Source organism: Serinus canaria, chromosome Z, assembly GCF_022539315.1.
Source record: "Serinus canaria isolate serCan28SL12 chromosome Z, serCan2020, whole genome shotgun sequence".
Lineage (NCBI taxonomy): Eukaryota > Metazoa > Chordata > Aves > Passeriformes > Fringillidae > Serinus > Serinus canaria.
Window position 1 is genome coordinate 71,801,673 of NC_066343.1, and position 20,519 is coordinate 71,822,191.

The 20,519-nt window shown below is 36.1% G+C and overlaps 1 protein-coding gene across 2 annotated transcripts in view; it reads right to left on the reverse strand.

Moving 5' to 3' along the window:
• RIT2 (Ras like without CAAX 2) overlaps positions 1-20,519 on the reverse strand; it is a 173,024-nt gene that overhangs the window by 119,548 nt on the left and 32,957 nt on the right. Inside the window, exons 1-3 of one of the 2 annotated variants that reach the window (XM_050987014.1) lie at positions 10,664-10,692; positions 4,281-4,288; positions 4,149-4,205 (exon numbers count right to left, since the gene is read on the reverse strand). In XM_050987014.1, the coding sequence (XP_050842971.1) occupies positions 4,149-4,205; positions 4,281-4,288; positions 10,664-10,677 (79 nt within the window). In that variant the 5' untranslated portion in view covers positions 10,678-10,692. Of the gene's footprint in view, positions 1-4,148; positions 4,206-4,280; positions 4,289-10,663; positions 10,693-20,519 lie in introns of those variants that run through there. The other variant, XM_030237347.2, reaches the window with a different exon arrangement.

Sequence of the window (20,519 nt, forward strand, 5' to 3'; positions counted from 1 at the left end):
TTTGACACAATCTCACGCAGTGATATCTCACCAAAACAGGAAGCTGCTCTCGCATCTCGTTTGCATTATGTATTCATTTTAAGATTAGTCACATGGTTAATGAGCATCTTGGAGCCTGACCAGTTTGCTGCTCGATGTCGTGTTTCCTTTCCTGACGCTCCACTTGCATTAACTCTCTGTGATGTTGCCAAAGACCGGGCAGACTGCAAATTGCTCTTAGCCGTTTGTTCCAGAAAATCATCACATCCACTGCCATTTGGAATTTATGTCCATTGTTGACTACAATTAAATATCAAATGTGTGCAAAAATAATTTCATTTTCACAAAGTGCTAAGCTCTGATTTTTTTTCTTACATGCAGTCTGATACCAATTTTACCCTTCCCCTCCCCCTTTCCTTCCAAAATAATATGTTTCTGTCTCAAAATTTTGAACTGCAATGCTTGTAGCAAACCTAAAATATGGCCATTATACATATTTGATCTTGAAGAGGCATTAAATTCAAAGTGACAGTATTAAAATTAGCAATTCAGGTAGCATTTAACTTTTTAATCAATGTTTACTCTATATTTTAAATCAATACTGACACGTATATTTCTGTATTTATGTGTATGCACACAACATTCATTAAATTCTTCAAAAGTCTACATAAATCATAAATATAGAGAGAAAAGATATGCAAATAATTCTAAACCTATTTGCATAGCCCTTTCAAGATCAAAATTAACACATTTGAAGTGTATGTATGTATAACAAATTATTTCTCAGGAATCCACAGAAATTAAACACAACTGAAATTAATATTCTACTTCCATGCCAATGCTTAAAATGGAAAATGAAAAGTTTAAAATTATAAGGTGATTATCAGTATTTTGGTAGGTCCAGGGTCATCAACAACTTGCCCTTAAAACTGAAACTGATAGACTTCTGGTATTTCAGGGAATGGCCCCTCTATTTCACTACCATCCATTTGTTTTAGGAGAATTGATTAAAAAAAGTTCCATCAAGTGCAAGTAGGGACAGCATCAATTCAGTCAGCACTACCTCTTTACTCTTGGCTAAATTGGCACAGTTAAGCATCATGGTCACTGCCACCACAATGTCATATCATAGAAAACAAAGAGAATGTAATAGGTAGTGCAAGAACATCAGAAAAAAATTAGGTAGGTATTTATTAGAGTTCTTTGTACATGCCAAGCAAATGAGACAATCCACCTTACCTTAATGCTCAGCTGAGGAGCTGCAGTCTCAATAGTTTTGTTAACAGTGAAAATCTGTGTTTTATCATTTAAAAACACTATAGAAAATTTTTTTTCTGGACAGGATCACCCGTTCAGTGACTTCTACTCTCTTCCTTAAAAATTCCCAGAGAAATAAAACTGCCTGTACACAGAACTATTTATTTCCCAAGAAGTACCCCAAAAAAAAGTGAGGCCAAGTGCCCATAAATGTTCAGGACAGCACATAGGTTCCATAAACAAGATAAAAATTACTAAGGAATGGAAGGGGCCTGAAATGTATGGTGCAAAGGAAAGGCAATAAATTGATATCCAGAGAGATCAGGGATCTCGGAGAGAGAAGAAAAATTGCATGTAATTCTTCGCTTTGTCACTTTTCCAGCTTGAATATAGATTTCATATGTGGCCTGTTTTGTAATTTCTGCATCATCTGCTGCTGGGTTACAGTGAGAAACAAAACTTTGCTGGAGACATCACTGCTCAGACCTTAGATGATAACTTCCCCATGACACAAAGCATCTGTGTCTATCTCCTCACGGCCTTTGAGGAATAACCTTTTCTCCTGAAATCAGCATAGTCTTGGTCCTGAAGTGCTCATTTTGGATCCCCTTATTTTGTTTAGGCTGATAGTCTAAATAAAAATATCCTTCCTGTGGATGTGTAACTAAACATGAGATTAATTCTGTGAGTTGACACCATTAGCTTAAAAGTAGTAAAAACTATCTCAACAAACTTTTTCAGTGGGCTGTCATTTGAAAATAATGTGTTTATTATTATAGATGTGACAGCAAGTGATTCTTTCTACTTGTTTTTTTTTTTTTTTTTTCATTTTATGTACAATTTTAAGGGGTCATACACAAATTTTCCTAAGGAAAAACATACATACTTAGCCAAGATCATTCTCTTCTCTTTAGTATGTATTTTAGAGCCCAGATAATAAAAAGAATTTTCCATCACATTCTGAGAAAGAGAAATGCTGAAGACAAAAACTTGTACTTCAGTTCTGTGTCTAGCCAGCTGGGTGAGATGGAATTCAGTAATTCCTTGTTCACTTTTAGCCTCTCTCCTCTTCTTTAGTGTTGGTTTTACTGAGTAGAAACACCTTCTCACTCAAGGAGACCTTCATCCTGATCAAGTCATCAAGGCTTTCCTGCAGTATGTACTTAGAATACACCATAAGCTTTCCTTCTCTTCATGATTATCTATTATTCATATTGTGGTGGTGTCTGGAGACCAATAAATTGGGATTGTGACGAGATACAATATTGGAATAAATAGTGATGGCAGGTGAATAGCTAATAATAAAGATGGAAGTTAGTGACGTTGATAACTAATAATGTTCCTCTTTTCCAATTAGATGTAGTTATTTCATTTTTTTTTTTTCCTGAGAAGAGCAAATGAATTTGTAGCCATTCCACAGTAGTTTTGCCTTCTTTAGAAATGACACATCCCATTGGTGTTTTGCAGGTTTTTCTTACTGCCTTAAAATTACTAGTGACATGAAGAGTTTACAAATTTTTTCGTTATTAAAATTACAACAATTTACCAAGAGTTACAATCCAGGAAATGTGGAATACTATATAAATAACAAATAAAAACTAAGGATGTCATTGCCTGCTCTGTAGAGTGAAACAATAATGTATAGAAGTTAAAGATCAGTTTGAAATACTTGAAAATTTCAAAGAAAACAAAAAGATTTTGGCTGAGAGGAATTGGTTTCTCTTTTTTCCCCCAAAGAAATCTTTGTAAATGCAGATGGTTTTAGTGCCTTCTCCACTTATTGGACCCAGATTCTGCCATTGTTTCCTTGTTACAATTAAATACTTCTCATGGATAGTGTGTATAAATGCAAGGATAAGTAAAACTAAGTAATAAAGGCACTCTTAAATGAATAAACATACAGTTCTGGCAGTCACTCAGCATTTGAAGCTTATTTCAGATAAAAACATGTATTGTCAAAAAGTGTAAAACAGATGTGTATGAATTTCTATATTCACAAGTTTATAAAGCAAGTAAACCCAACACAGTTAGCAAGCAGAGTGTGTAATCCCAGAGCGCAACTTTGTTTAATTGAGTAGCCATTTGATCCTTTTAGAGGAGGTCAGCTAAGACTTTAATGCTGGGAAATAGGACCAAAATAACAGAATTTTAAAAAGCAGAAAAACAAACCCCACTCCAGATTGGATTTTTCACATTCTTTAGCAATTTTGTTTCGTGTTCTGTAATTATAAATGTGTGACATTAAGAGCCTAAAGGCATGAATGCAGAACCCTGTTTTTGAAAGAGAGTTTGTATAAAGAGCATCAGGAGGAAATATCTGTGTAAGGCCATGACACAACTCAATTGTCCTCACAAAATTAAGGTGTAATCTAAAGTTTGAAAATGTTGCTTCTATCTATGGGGCTTTCAGAAGCAGCTTCTCACTGTCTCACTGTAACATTCACATTATCTGAAAAAAATCTTTTTGCCCAGGATTTTTCTCTTGGGAAGCTGAGAAGCTTCAGAGAAAAGGAAAACAGTTTTTGCCTCATTTGCTTCTCTTGTGTTGTGCTCACATGTGCAATGCGTTTGGAGATTGTTTACTTACAAGTGATTGTTTTAATGGATTCTGCTGTGAGTTATTTTGACTCTTTGGCCAATCAGGGCCAAGCTGTGTCGAGACTCTGGAAAGAGTCACAAGTTTTTATTATTATCTTTTTAGCATTGAGTAAGTACCCTTTCTGTATTCTTTAGCATAGTATAGTATTCTTTAATATAATATAATATCATAAAGTAATAAATTAACCAGAGAACAGAGAGTCAAATTCATCATTCCTGCCTTCATTGTGACCTTCCCAGCAACTACAATATCTCACAGTCTCACACAGGCAGAGAAACTGAAAGGGATGAAGGGGAGAAAAGCCTGTACTCACCTATAGTTGGGTCATGGTAGTCAGGGAACCGGTGGCTAATGAACTGCATTGTCATTGCTGCAGAGGAAAAAGAGAGAGGGAAGAAAAAATAATTGCATCACCACCATTAAATAGAAATAGCCAGAAGGAGACATGGATAACTCACTCATGCAAGTATCAGCTCAGATTGTGAGCGCTATTTTGTTCTGTCCGCTTCTACAACTCAACAATACATTGGCTCTACATTGATAACTCACAGCTGATAAATGAAAAAAAATATGAATTAAACCTCTCTTCATTTCCAAACTTCTTTGTACCATTCCTGTGTTAAGATCTTACATGTTTTTAACACTTGGTAATTACTGCTAATTTGCATACAGATGAAAATTGCCATGACAAAAAACATAAAACATGACTTACAAGACTGATTCATAAAGGTTTTCACAGTGCTACTAAATGCCACTAACTGGAGTGACTAATTTGATTTCTGGTGTATTTATCAATACCTAATTAATTAAACTTGATGTCACAGATGAAGACTTCTCTTAACCACCCAGAGACCTTTCTTCTGAAGAGTTTGCTTTATGACTGAATATTAACTGCTTTCAGATATTTTAGGAAAGTTACATGGGACTTCAGGAAAACTGCATTCTGTCATTTGAAATAGGTAGCCAGCTATGAAAGTGGGAAGTGAAATAGGTAGAAAGTTATGAATTAAAAGTGAAATTCCAATTTATGTAGAAACAAATTTTCATGTCCTGTCCAACATGAAGTCTGAAGTTCATTTGCCTTGAAAAGCCATGAAAGTAAACTTGGGTATTCAGTGACTACAGTAACATCATAGCAATTAGATTAACTTGGGGAGTTACATTTTCTTTTTGCTTTTCCCTTATAATTTCAAATAATTTGAATCTCCCAAACAACGGCAATTGTGAATAAAAACCTTTCAAAAGTTAAATATGTGAATTCCAATTAAATAGAAGGGGGGAAAAAAGGTCAAAGAGAATTTTTAAAATACTGCTTGATTTGTAAACCATTTTCTTTCAATTTTTTTTCCTCAGCATTAAAATTCATCCACAGCTACTATATAGTTGTTTAAAAAAGTTGCCTACCTGAAACATAACTATCAGTCACAAAACAAGAAATCCAACATGAGATTTTGCCTCATGTCTTGAACATCTCAGCTACTTTCAACAACGTGCACGACTGAGGTTATGAGCAAGATGTGAGACATTTTAAAAAACTGAATATAAATACATTGACTTTTCAAACAGCATTGTTTTAGTTTCATGATTGTCCTTCTCAGTTTTTTAAGAAACAGAGTCTAGGGAGATAGTTTTATAAAATGGTAAAGAGAAGAAGTATTAAACATTTATTAGCATGTTAATAAATTATTGCATCTTTAGTGTAGACAAATATAAATGCTAAGAAGCAGCATTATAAATTCATAGATACCCAGAGAGGGTAACTGTGTAAGAAAAAGCTCATTCATTCCATAGATATTATAGAGCAATAAATCTATGTACAGTCACACTCATGTCTTCTGTATTATATGCTTTCAGATGCATTACTTTTAAGCACTATATACATTTGACACTTTTATTTCCAGGAGAGACACCTGGTTTTGTTGGTTTTTTTTTTTTTTTCAGTTGTGACAGATTTTTAGCCACCTCCATTCTGATTGCTCTTAGTGGCTTATGAAGAATAAATTCCTGTCTGATGTGGTCTGCCTAGTTTGCTCTCAGGAGCCGAGGCAGCTAGCAGAGGTGCTGCTCATATGGTTTATGCCTACACATTTCCAGCTTTCTGAGGCCTTGTACCACAAATTAATTCAATTTGCTTCACTACCTGCTATTTTTTCCTGCCAAGCTTTTTTTTTTTTTTTTTCTCTCTTTAAAAAACACCCCAAACTATTCTGCATCTGATCTCATTCTGCTTCCTTCTGGAGCTATGCCTGTGTCACAAAATCTGTAGTTATAATGGAAACAAAAATTCTCAGAGGAGAGGCAGAACTCCTGGTAAGTGTTTTTCCTCTTGCCTGAGACAGCCCTGAGTCAATACATCATTTATATCCTCATCAAATTCACCAGATTCAAGAGGACTGAAATAATCATAACTGAAAGAATCATGTTGTATTAAATATCAAATTTTCTAGTGTGGTATGCAAAAGCTGAAGTGCTCCAGAGGAATGTGAATGTGAGGAGATGGTTTAGTGGAGGCCTTTGCAGTGCTGGTTTAATGGCTGGACTTGAGGATCTGAGAGGTCTCTTCCAGTCTGAATGGAACTATGTTTCTATGATTGTGTATAAAATGAATCTGGAGGGGTGCAGAATTTGAAAAAGGTGTCAAGAGAAGCACTCAAAGTCATGAAGTAAGAACACCTTACATTAATCTCCTCAGAAAAACGACAAATAAAAGCTCCCTTCTTTTACTCGTTTTGTCCCACAGTTTCTTCCCTGACAGCCCTTTGTCACAGGTTCCTCTGAAATTCCAGGGGAAGGAACTTCTTTGGCCTCTTTAGCCTTTGTCACCTCTCACCCAGGGATTTTGCACTCTCTCGCAGAAAGAGGGAACAGAAGGAATTCAGGTACACTGATCTTTTTAATCACTGAATTATGATGCAAGATAAGGAAATTGGTGTATAGGTAGTGGGAATTGCAACCCATCTTCCTCTGTGTGTTCCTTAAGAGAAAAATTTGAATTTTTTGCTATACCAAACTTCAGAAAGTATTTTCAGAGCAGGCATAGCTGGTCACTTCGTCTAAGGGAAAGCAATAACTGATTTGTGGGCACAAAAAATAAGTTCCTTTTATCAGGAGGATGAAGAACAAAGAAGTCTCCAAACATTAGATGCACAACAACAGCATTGTCCAGTTTTACCAGGAGTTCCACAGACCTGGCTGCTGGATGTGCAGAAATTAGCTCTGAATGATGGCTGAAGGGTGGTAGAGTGCTTCCCAAAGGAAAAGAACCTTCAATCACTACTGGCATAAAACCACAAAGCTCAGCTGGAACCTCAGGAATTAGACCTGCCCTATCTGGGCTTCCCAGCAGGACACCTGCCTCAGCTGGAATATGCTGGCTTCTTCATTGCTACTAACATCAGCTCCAAACTCATTTTCCAGAGTGAATTAATTTTGAAAACTAACAGAAAAATGGTATTGGTATTTCATGCTGTGTGTGGAAAATATTTTCCTTGGTCCCATGGTTTTCCTCATCCATTACCATCTTTTTCCCCCATGTAAATTAACACCCACACCTAATAAATTCAAACTGTCATTGAATATTTTGTGAACTTTCCCCTTTGGAAATCCAAATTACACTACACCAAATTTTTATGGGCCTATAAATTAAGGACCCTTGATTCTGATTTATTCTGATATAAATGAGTCTTTAAAGCAGGATTTGAAAATAGAATAAATTCATAAGACTGATTCTTGAATAAATACATATACATGTAAAAACAATGGTGGTTAAGAAATGGTTAAAAAAACCAAACCAAACCAAGCAAAACCCTTTTAATCCATAGCAGATATTGTGAAACATTTTGAATTGCAAGTTGTGTGAAAATTTTTAATGAATATTTTATGACACTGCAAAGATCATTTCATTTAAATGGGACATGTACATCACACAGAAGCTATGATAAGTAAAAGGATCATTGTTTCAGATGAATAGCATCTTCTTTATATCCATCTGTGGCTAAGCAAATGCAGGTTGCCCCAGCTGAGCAAATGTAAGCCTGACATGCATGAGTAACTATGCAATTTTAAAGTTTTCCTGTCTTTTTAAAACAAGAAAGGGGTTCAGATCCTTCAGATCAAATCCTTCAGTTTTGTTTTTTATTATGCATGTTATGTTCATTAACTATCTAAAATGCTGTACATTACATCTATGCTGGCATAGAAATATATATGTTTTCTTTAAATGATAAACTTACTCCTGTCTTCTACTTTCAACATAATTTAAAATCCCTCTTAAAATTATTTTATTGTCCACTGAGTAGAAAATGCCAAGCTTAGAAAATGGCTGAAGTCACAGATTTATTCTGAAGCATCCTTTTGACCAGTAAAGCAAAAATAAAATTCATCTAAAGAAAGAATAAATCATAAAAAATATATATGTGTGAGTGGGTTCACAACCCAATAAGAAAAATATTTTGATACTCCTACAGCTATGAAAGCAGATAGAATAGAATCACACTCTTCTCCTAATTTTTTCTAAATTTTATTTTTACCAAAAACTGAAAGCAGTCCTGTTTTTCCAGGCTGGAGATTATGTTGCAAGCTTACACAATATTTTTTATGCTAATAGCATCCCTGAGGTGAATATCTCATTCTTCTTGTCCCTCTTTATTCACCCAAGAGCTTCCACATATTGACCATCTCCTGGTGGTGATGATGTGACAGTATAATAAATCTGTTTCCAACAGAATCCTTACCCTCAACACAAATCCTACACTTTAAGCACCCTAAAAAAATTGCCACAGTAGCTGCATCTCAGAGACCAGTGATTCCATAGGGTAGAATCACATTATTTTAATTTAGATCCACCCTTCCAGTGGATCCTTAACTCGTGTTTTCTATTCCATTGCAGAAATGTTATAGAAACATATATAGAAACAACTATAAACACTGAGGTTTCAATGAGACCAGTGTAGGAGATGGACATTAAAAAAACATAATGTGGTAAAGTGGGTGGACTTGAGGATTACTTTATGAAGTTCATGAAAAAAGGAGAGAGCACATAGATATTATTAGAATAGAGAAGGTGTCAAAGAAAGCACAGAGTCTAAAAACAAATAATGCACCATAATAAGAGACAATGTCATGGAAAAAGAGGAAATAAATATGTTTTATTTAAAAATTTAACATGCAACATTGCCCCTGTCTATATGGAACATTAAAAACTTTCTAAAATATAATCAGGGCAAGTTGGACATATCTTATTTTATTATTTTTATAAAGAATTTGATTACTAATAAATAGATACTAATTATATTTTATCAAAATTAAACTATTTTAAAAACTAGGCAAGAACTATATTTCTGCTATTTTATTTCTGAAATACTAAAGCCTTTGATCAGTTCTGGTCTGTCTGATGGTTTCTAACCCACAAGATCTTGGGAGTCGTCTTCTAAAATGTACTGGCTTTGCAAAAGTTCTTACCTGAAGATTGTAATGTTTATTTCTATTTTGTTAGCTTGGAAAAATTACAAGCATCCCAATAATTAGCTATGCATTTTTAGATTAGCATGTTAGATGAGTCATCATTTTCAGTTATTCCTCTACCCATTGAATTTTAATTAACAGACACCAATCAAGTGAGGCTCATTAAGGGCAAATTATGGGTTCTGCACCTGGGGTGGGTAAACCCTGGATGTGCAGACAGAGTGGGGGATGAGATCCTGGAAGACGGTGCCATGGAAGGGGACCTGGGGGTCCTGGTCAGTGGCAAGTGGAACTTGAGTCAGCAGTGCCCTGCCAGCCAGGAGGGACATCCCTGTCCTGGGGACATCAGGCCCAGCATCACCAGCTGGGCAAGGGAGGGATTGTCCCACTCTGCTCTGGCCTGGGGATGCCTCCCCTTGAACACAGGGGAGCAGTAAGCAGTTTTGGGGGCCTTTTCCTATGTAAGAAAGATTTCCAGTTATTAGGCAGGATCCAAGGGAGGCCGTGAGGGTGGAAGAGTCCTGGGGGAAGGAGGGGCTGAGGGCACTGGGTCTGTGCAGCTGCAGAAGAGGAGGCTGAGGGGATTTTTTTATTGTGCTTTATGAAATTTAAAGAGTAAAGGGCAGGTACCTAGAGATAAAGACTAAGTTTTCTAGCAATCCGTATTTTTGTAGGTTGATTATAGTTATTTGTATGATTGCCCCGCGACACAGTAAATGGTAAAGTGCATAGTTAGATCAAAAGCTTTGACTTTTTTAAAACTAGTTGCAGTAAACTCAAAGATCTCACCCCACAAAAATGTACTCTTCTCTTCATAGTGCCAGAGGATGTGAGGATTTCTAAGCAGAAGTTTTAATATCTTTTACTCTGTTCTTCCCCAAACACCACTACAGACTAGATGCACTGACAGGAGAACAGTCTCAAGACACCTTTGTTGTGGCCCAATACAGTTATTTTTACATTGTCATACCCTTTAAGGAATTGGCCAAAAGCTTTACCACTTGTTTCAGGAGTGAATGCTGCAAGATCTGTGAGCTGCAATTATTAATTTTTTAGGTGTTACAATGTATTATTTATTGAGCAGCAGCTCTGAAATGAAGGTAAGCGGAATTTTGTTTCTGTGTTAAGCACATTCCGGTGTACTAGAAAAATACAGAAGCTTTTTGTAACAGAATCCCCTGCATAGGCTGGCATGCTGCTACAGCATTGGATTTTTATACCTTTTTTTTTCGCTAAATTGGTGGGTGTTTCTTCCATCTATAGAAGCAGAAGTCCACTGAAAAGAATAGCAGTCATTGGAAAAGAATAGTCTTAAAATCAAAAGTCTTTTAAATTTAATTTTTATTATTAGAATGAAAATTAAACACACAAAACCCCATGCAAATTTTACACAGAAAATCAAGTTACTAGGGCAGCTGGAGAAACAAGGAACTCTTCTTAATCCACTGTAAATCTTGCACTGTAAAGTAAGAGCAGACTGTAATCAAAATATGTTGAGGTGGAGCTGGTGGTAACTGAGAAAGGCAGACGTTTTCTTTGGAAAATAGTCAGTTTTTAATGAATGAAACAAAGAACTCAATGCAGAAACTTTTATGTTGAGACTATGTGTTCCCTGAGAGTAAAAATAAATAATTAGGAAGAAGGTGAGTGTAAAAAAAAGGTAGAAAACTATCTTTTGTTTTGGATGGTCTTGAATGAATAGATAAAAATCACTATTCACATAACAGTTCTCACCCCAGTCTTTCCTATAATCATTAGCTGTAGAGGAATGAAATCTCATTATTTTCCTTTAAGGTGTCATTAGTAGAAAAATGATGAATACTAGGCAGTGGTTACAGTTTTCCAGCATGGACTGAAGGATGAACAGAGAAAATGAGCACAACATTCACCCTAGACATGAGAAACTTGTAGGAAAACACCGTGTAGGAAAAGTGCTGTCATGACAAAAAAGTTTCATGTTTTCTGAATCAGCACAGTCAAGTGAAAAATGGCAGTACTGAAGACTTCTAACCACCATTAATATCTACACCCAGATTCAGTTCCAGGTCAGAAAGCAGAACACACTGCGTTGTAAAATTTGTGTTAAAAATTCCATTTAGTGGTAAAGGAAACAAGAAAATAGATGGGAGTTGCATTTATTGCCCCCATAAGAGGCATCATCCTAATGTGATACAAATTAACGATAATGATAAGGTAGATTGCCACCACTTACAAACCATTTCCTCCACAGTGTATCCCTGATCCCTTCCCAGAAATTCTCCCACAGAAATACTGAACATTCCCTACCCTGCTTAGCTTATGTGACTTGACAAGATGCCTTAATAAACAGAAATTACTGCTGGTAAATGCTACCATTAGTGCATTTTCCCACCGTGTTTCTTCCATCAAGTTAAAATCAGAGAGAAAACTTAATGTGTCTTCTACTGTTCTTCAGTTAGCAAATGCAATGGCAACTTAAGCCTTCCATTAGTGAGCAATCCAAAATATAATGACATAAATAGGTTTAAAAGCAGGCTCCAGGATAATGTGATTTTTAAAGCAGAACACATTAAATAAAGCTGGAAAGACTCAATTTTCACCTATTATTTCAGAAAAGAATAGAACTGATCTTGAACCTTTGCAGATAGACACATTTCAATTAAAGTCAATGGATAATACTCATTTTTACAAAAGGAATACAGCAAACAAGAGAAACATAGGGTCGTTCTTCATAGAAGGAAGCTCTGGCTTGCTGCTACCAGCTTTAAGTATCATAACTTCACTGAGAAAAACACTTTTAAAAAAGGATAAAGTCATTTCATTCAATGGAAAAAAAACCCTCTCAACAACCACATTTATTGCTCTCCCATTCTTTTTTTAGCTGTTGACATGTTTCCCTGTAATGATAACTTGAGATGCCCAGGCTTGCTTTGCTCCTGTTTCAGGCAGTGGCAAATTGAGGTGGTTTGCAGGTTTGCTAACATAAACTAGTGGTTAGCTCCTGTGCTGCCTCCCACGTGAAATTACACCCCATGCATCAAGCAGTGAGGAATTGGCAGTGACAGCAGCTGTATTTTCTTGTGAGTGGGACAGAGTAGCTGCTGTTCTGTAACGTGGCACCAACCTTTCTGAACATCAAACCTGTAGTTTGGAAAATGGATGACACATCAAAGAGGAAGACACAAGTCTTCCATTTAAATCCTCTCAGAAATATTATTCAGGGTTGAAGTGGAAATGAAGTTTTTATTCATTCTTTTCTTTCCAATGCCAGGTTTTCTCAATATATCAGTTATAGGGAATTGAGGATAAAATCCAGATTCACAGGTACTGTTGGCAGCTAATTCCCTTTGACTAAACAGGTTTTGGGTGTTTATCTGCCCATAGCCATCTGAACTATAACCTTTTATGCCTCTCTCAAACATTCAGGTGCCTTTTTGAAAGTTTATAGAACCAGGGAATTTTTTAGGTTGGAAAGGACTTCCAAGCCCAACCATTTGCCCAGCACTTCCCAGATCACCACCAGCCTTTGTCCCCAAGTGCCACATCCTCGTGGCTTTTAGATCCTCCAGGGATGAGGACTCCAACACTGCCTTGGGCAGGCTGTGCAAATGCTTTACAAAGCTTTTAGTAAAGAAATTTTTTCCTAATATTCAATCTAAGCCTTCTCTGGCTCAACTTCAGTCCATTTCTTCTTATTATCTTGTTACATCCACCTGGTTCCAGCCTCCTCCAAAGGCAGTTGTAGAGAGTGCTAAGTGTTGTTGATGATTAAATTTATGGTCTTGTTTCCTGCTGCTGATATAACTTCCACTGAAATTAAAATACTGTGAGAAAATTGATTTATGATGAAATTTGAGACAGGAAACTGTACTAAAATAGAGGAAAATTTACTGATTTGGATTGATAGCATCAGCATTTTTGAAGTATGAAACTGATTTACTAACACTAATGTCATATATTTTGTAATAAATTACATATATTTACCCTTCTACTATAAATTAACATAAATTATAGATAATTATTTATCACTTTCATAATTATTTTTTCATTTTTTATTACTGTAGCTTAATATGCTGGCTTTCTTTCTCAATAAAAATTTAAACAAAATCTAAAACAATGTATTTTTATCAGAAATTCTCTCATCCTTTCTTTCAATATCTTACACATTTTTTTTCTTTAATAATCATGGTGGTCAAATAATATTTGAAGGAAGTAGACTAACAAAAAAGGAAGCATTTCTGAAGATACATCTTTAGTCAGAAAACTGATTCCAGAATATTGTTAAAATCCAAAGGAATATTTCAATTCCTCAAAAACATTTGATTCTTCCCAGAATGTTGTCTTCTATAATTTATTTCCTAACATATTTCAATTTACATTTCTCTTAGCGGAGTTATTTATCTCAGTGAAGATAAATACAACATCATCTGCATTATATGAGTGGGAAAGTGTTCCTCACTGCCCAGGTGACTTTGCACTCAACATATTTTACTTGTCATATCTCAGATGTTTTCTCTCTCAGCTAATTAGGCAACACTTCACAACAAAGTCAAATGTGCCACATGAACTCTTGCACAACATGAGTTCTTAATGTCTTTGCTATTGTATTGAAAACGTTTCTGTTAGATCAGAGAAGGGTGAGGTTCCTCAGTTTATTCTCCCTGCATCCACATATGAGCACACCCAAATCTAAAAGCCTGGTAAATATGAACTGTTCCCCAAAAAACAAATCAAACTATTGAGAAAGCCTGGAAATGAGGAAAATGAGATTTTCTGGATGGAGGAGGACTTCTGCGTTTTAACTTAGAATAAGGTTATGCAGGAAAACAAAAATCACAAAGATAACAATAGTCAGAGAGTCAGAGAAAAAATTTGGCTTAAAGGGGCTTCAAAGACCAACCCCCTGCTCTAGGCAAGGACATCTCCCACTAGATGAGGAATCTCAAAATCCCATCCAAGCTGGCCCTGGAATTTTAGATTGGCGTAATAGACATCCTACAGTTCTAAACAGTAGCTTTAACATTTTAATGACATGGAAAGGAACATATTATCTTAACATCTAAACACTCCAGAGGCTGTAGTTAATTGGGGAAAAGAGAGTTTCTAGATCCAGAAAACAGCAGGCAATTTGGAGACAAACCAATGGGAAATAATGGTCTATCTCAAAGGGCAATACTGACCCTTGTGCTTTCTGTTACTTTCACTTTACGTAGCAATCACTGAAAATGTCTTGAGGAAGTTTTATGTGATTGTGTGAATCTGGGAGAGGTGTTTTGAGCTTTTGACACTGCTACCAGCTCTCCGTCCTTTGATTATCACCAGCATCTTTTCTGCCTCAGTTTCCAAACCTGCAAGAAAACCAAAGCAACACCAACATGGGCAGGAGGCTCTGAGATTTATGGGATTGCCACATAAGACTTGGCTGTGAATGAATTCCTTTACTGTTCATCTAAAATCAAGTTAGTAAAACCATAAAATTTTTAAGAACAAACCTAACCAATCCCTTCAATATGAAATTATGTGGAGGAAAGGAGGCAGGGGGCTTGAGATCAAGCATTTTTCACAAGACATTCAAGTTAGTGACAGAGTTCAAAAGACTACAAAGAATAACTACAAAAAAGTGAAATGAGGCCTCTCATCCTCTTCCTGCTCTCTCGGTGAAAACTTGGCTGGAAGTTGACATCTGCCAAAAGCACATTCATAAGACTTGACACAAGTACACCCTACATTATATGGTGATATATTAACAGCAGGCACAGTTGCCAGAAATGTTTGGGGATGAAAGGTAGCACTTCAGGCACTAAAAGAGGTGATTTATTACAGCATTAGTGTGCCACCGGAAAGGTCAGAAAGCAGCAAAACACACACACAAAAAGTTTTAGGGGGTTGATTGTAATTTCACAGAGAAAACCTACATTATCCCATTCAGTCTTGTATCCTCAGTGTGAATAGGAAATGTTAAATCTCTTAATATGAGCAACGTGAAAAGACTTAACAAGGTTGGGGTTTTTTCCCTACAGCTGGAATGAGATTACTCATGACCCAGGAACTCTTAGGCCCCAGAATAGGCTGAGGCTCAGTCTTTCATTCTTCTGGGCTAAACTTACTTTTGTGCATTTTGTAATGTACTCTCTGTCCTTGGCGTCATTTATTCTGGTGTGAACCAGCTGTCTCAGGGGTTTATGGTATTATACATCACCTTCACTTGATGGCTGACAGAAGCCCTGTTTGGTGATCCTAGAACTTTCCATAAAAAGCCAGCAGCAGGTAAAAAACCCCAGCCATCCCACCAACTGACCACTCCAAACAGAAACAACCTTCCAAATCTTCCCACTCTCCCCAAACAAACATGGTGTACTTATACAAGTCTTGACATTTACGTTAGAGGCAAAATTCTACTCAGGATTTCAGAAATTAATTTGGAACACAATATATTGGGGTGAGATAGATGAATAAAAATATTTTTTAATATTTTGAATATTTGTGAAAATATTTTATTCAATATTTTTGAATAAAAATATTTTTGAAAAAAAATCTTTAGAATCAAAACTGACTTGTTCATAAAAGGCCATAAAAGACAGATATATGTAGCCATTTCTGGATTTTCCTAATTACTGTGGAAATTTGTTCTATAATCAGATCTCCTTAACAAAAATAATTGTACCCCATGGTCAGGATATTTACTTCATCTGCTCAATTGTAGGACTAGGATTTATATTTTCCCATTCTCTACAGTAATTATAACATTGAAATTTTGTCTTGGTGGTGCAGAGGTATCATAACTCATCTCCCTAAAAATCGTAACTTGGCAGCTGAAAACCATAGAGAAACTTTTTTAAGACCTTGAAAAGCTTATGACTACCTTAAGCACAAAAAACCCACACATATTCAAGTTACAACCACTGGAAATGTTCCCTTAAGTATATATATATATATATATATATTTAAGAAAGGATTTAGAAGTAAGCTGATATTGAAGTACTCTGCATGCTAACAGTGTGAGGACATTGTGCTATGCTGATTCAGAAATGACTCAGCTCAGTTACCAGAAAAGGGGAGAATCAGGTCTTTTTCAAAGGTACAGTGATATAGATGCGACAGAATGACTCATCCGTCATCAGTGTTTTAGTCAGCAAAGTCTTTGGCTGAATGACAAGTATTTATAACTGGAAAATAGAGTCACTCAATCCAAGGGAAGTAAGCAAAAAAGATCTGGATATTGAGCCTGGATTTTAACATCTGACTATGAGGTCACTGCATTCCATAACCTGACCACAACTTTAATGCCAAATCAAATCCATTGAACAATCTGCTTTTTGCATTTCTCTCTGTTTCTGATTCAGGGAATATTTGTTCTGCAGCACTCACCTAAGCACAGAATGAATAATCTCTGTCCGTTTTCTTGTGAAAATACATTTTCTTCTGCAGTATGTCTTTCACTAGAGATTTTACTTCAGTTTTATATGGCATGCATGACATGGCTTGGAACCTCTTCCTTTGAGAGAACTTTGCATAAAAGTTTTGAAGGATATAAACTAAGATTCACAGAAATTACTGTGAGCTTCTCCATTGATATTAGCTGGCATTTCACATAAGTTTTTACTTCTGCAATGCTCTTTCCACAATGTCTTTCAGCAGGATTATTTAAAAATCTTCAAAATGAACTGTAATGAGTGAAATTGTGACTCTGAGATCAGTGGCAAACCTTTCTATTTGGGCTGAAATTTCTCTTTTATCTACATATAGCTATGGCTATTTGCCTTTACATTTTGCAAATGAACACACTTATTACCTATAACTTTTCTTTGGTGCATGAATGACTTCATAGCTCAAAATATTATGTTTTTATAAAGAGGGGAAGAAAGAAGAGACATTAAACAAAGCTTTATGTTTGATTTTTTTTTTAGTTAAAGAAAACCAGCTCCTTATTATTTTATAAATTGAAAAATATATTTTCTTGCAAAGAAAAGCATTTTTATAAACACTCAGATCTAGAACTCATCTAATTCCTTTAGCCAAGACATAAAAAAAGGGTTTCACTTATACAGGATCTTCAAATCTGTGCATAGGAGGAACCTAAGAAAATATAGAGTATATGGACCCTGTTCAGATTATTTCCTGCCAATTGCAAATTGATTGATTTCACTTAAAGACCAAACAGCAAGAGCTGTCAGTGGTATTTTGGAGCTCTTTATTCTCAGATATGCTATTTCATTCAGTAGATTTTATTTTTCCTCAGAAGTTTTCTAATAATGAGAGAACTGATTCAAATGTATATAAAGAGTGATAAACAGATACAGAGAGAGAGGGAGTGAGAGAGAGGGAAAGAGAAAGAAAGGGAGATGCACCAGTATTTTCTGGGGGAAAAAAAGAAAAGACACCTACAAAATGGTTTCATAGTCACATTCAGAAAATGGTTTCACATTGCAGTTTCTCATCAGAGTGATGTAGCTTCTTAGATGCCTCACCCCGCAGGAGCTGAGAGTGGTCACAGCACCAGTGGCTGTTCATGTGAATTTGCCTTATTTTCTGAGTGATAAATTTACCTCTTTAAAAGCATTTTGAAAATTTTTCTCCTTACTCTGATATAAATTTTGAAAAATAACTTCATGCGAGATCTTTAAATGCTTTTGAAATTGTCAAAGATGTCTGTAAAGCAGACACAAAAAGTCAAGAAAGCAGAAGTAACGCAAAAAGAGCAAATAATGGAAGAGAATTAAACAAAATTCTAGTTACCATCAGAAGACAAAAGTGTGTAATTTCATAAGGAATGTTCATTGCTACCTCTAATAATATATGCTTTTGAAGTCAAAATTGGAGCAACTACTTTGCTTTAGAGGCAATGAGGCTATTTGTATGTTTAAAGACAAAATTATGCTGTGTGAATTGCCAGAATTGGGTATAATCTGCTAATTTGCAAAATATAGCAGTCCTCAGTGAATTCTCTTAGTATCATTTTAAGTTAGCAGAAAGGTGAAAGATTGAAAATCAAATCAAGCCTAACCAAAAACTATTCTGGATGGATTTAGAAATTTAGAGACGCTATTATTAAAACTATGTATTTAAAGAATAAATAGTGAAATCTGTGAAATACATTTGTGACTTTTAAAATATTTATGTATGAAATAAATAAATATTTTGAGAAACAAAAGTTTTGAAGAAACTAAATATGCTACAAGACTTGCATGTCATCTTGGTAATTGGTTAATATGTTGGTACAGGTGACACTCTCAAGTTTTTACCTTTTTTATTGATGCTGGAACAATATAGGTAAAATACATCATAAAAAAAACCCAAAACTTTGTAAAATCCCCTGAGAACTTACAGCTCAGGAAGACTGCTCTGTGATGGTCTCTGAACTGGTTTGTGCAGACCAGTGGTCCCTCAGGGCATTTTTTGAAGATCTAAATCCCATATGGTGGAAGGAAAAGATGAATTTACCTCCCACATATGGGTTTCTGTTTCACCTAGGTCAAAAACAAGTGCTTATGCAGCTGTACAGAGGGTATTTTTGCCTCCTTGGCAGTTTCAACACTCTGAATTAAACAACTCCTTGTTTTTTAACCATAGCAAAGGTCAGACAAACAGAAGGTCTGACAAACCAGAGAGATAAATAACCCAAGGAGTGGGATGAGGAGGGAAGCTTTATTATTACCTTAAAGACTTCTGGCTCACGGTTTATAGGGAAGCCAAGTCATGAGTAGCAAAAAACAAGAAATGTTTATGCATGTCTGTGGAATCCAGTTATTCTCCTCTGTCTTTCTGCCTTCCCCTAATTTACTGTTCTAATCAACAGACCTATTTTCCACCCCCTTAGATACCCCCATCCCCCTGACGGGGTTGGCGTAAATAACCAACAGCTCCAGCCCTTGGCGTCCCCAATATGAAACACTAGATACAAAATGAGTTACTGTAAATAACACAGGGACTGGCGCCATAAAGCTGTCACCTTTACCGCCAGGATTTTCCTTCCTAATAGACCCACACGCTTCCCTGTTATCATCCACAGTGATTTTTTTTTCTAAAAAAGCTGAAGCTGCTATTAGTCAGATAGAAAATCATTTAGGGGCAGCAAGCAAAGGCACATTTCCTTAATGAACAGCAGGGTCAGCAATAACCATTAGGAATTTTGAAGTTATTTCTCTGAAAGGGAGGTTCTAATTCTGCATTCCTTGGATTTGATGATAAAACTCCTGACTTTTGCGGAGCTGGGAAGGATTTGACCAAACTCTTGAATAAAGACTTTTAGGCCATTGAAATGCTGAAGTAAGGATATTCCAAGCTACAGTGGGGGATTTATTTATTTTAGGGGGGTGTATCTCTGCTGCCACACTACCTGTTCTTTTAAATTAGAGCTTGAGTCTGATTTCCCAGCTATCAATAACAGCAAAATTAAGCAAACCATGTATGCAGTACTGTCCAAATATGTACAGCATAGCAGTTTGAAGCTGACATTTGACTTAGTAAGGGGGAAAATCTGACAATTTTTGAGGTCTGTTTGCATAAAACAGTCAAAAGTTCAAAAACGTCATGATGTAGTGTAATATTATGAATCTATTACATATAAATGCAAATCTTTCAATGTGTGAGTTGGTGCAGCTTTATGAGTTCTTTATGGCCCTTTTTGTCCTATTTTTATAAAAATATTTATTGTCACACTGAAATTCATTCTTATACTAGGGAGAGACCCTGCAATTCTAGTTTTTGCCTACACAGAGACAGCTGTGTTCAGCCCTAGAGCTGAATGACTTTCAAGATTGTTTTCTGTCTTCTGGTCTCCATCTGATGAGCACTGAAGCCAATTGAAAGTGGTCCTTGGGTCATATCCACAGCTCTATAGTGAATGTTTCAGTTCAGCATCTCAGGTGCAGATGTTTGATAAGGCAGATGCTTGTGCCCAAGTTAGGCAGAATGACCATCCCAAATGTCACAGTTGCCTGTAAGTGTTAGCTTTCGACTGGAGAATCTGCAGCAAATAACTTCACCTTTAGAACAGGTGCAGCAGCTTACACACAATATTTAGAATTTAGTTGCATGAGCCATCTGAGCACAACAAACATTACAGCAACACCCTGAAGCTCAGAGCACCGCCAAAAATTGAGAATCACCATCTGGCCCAGCACCAATGGCTGGGCCATTTTTGGGAAGAAACAATTTACAGATTGAGCTCAGGTAATAACCTTCATGTGTCTCATTATAATAGACTTGTGATGAGGGCGCACTGACTCAGGGGTTACAAAAA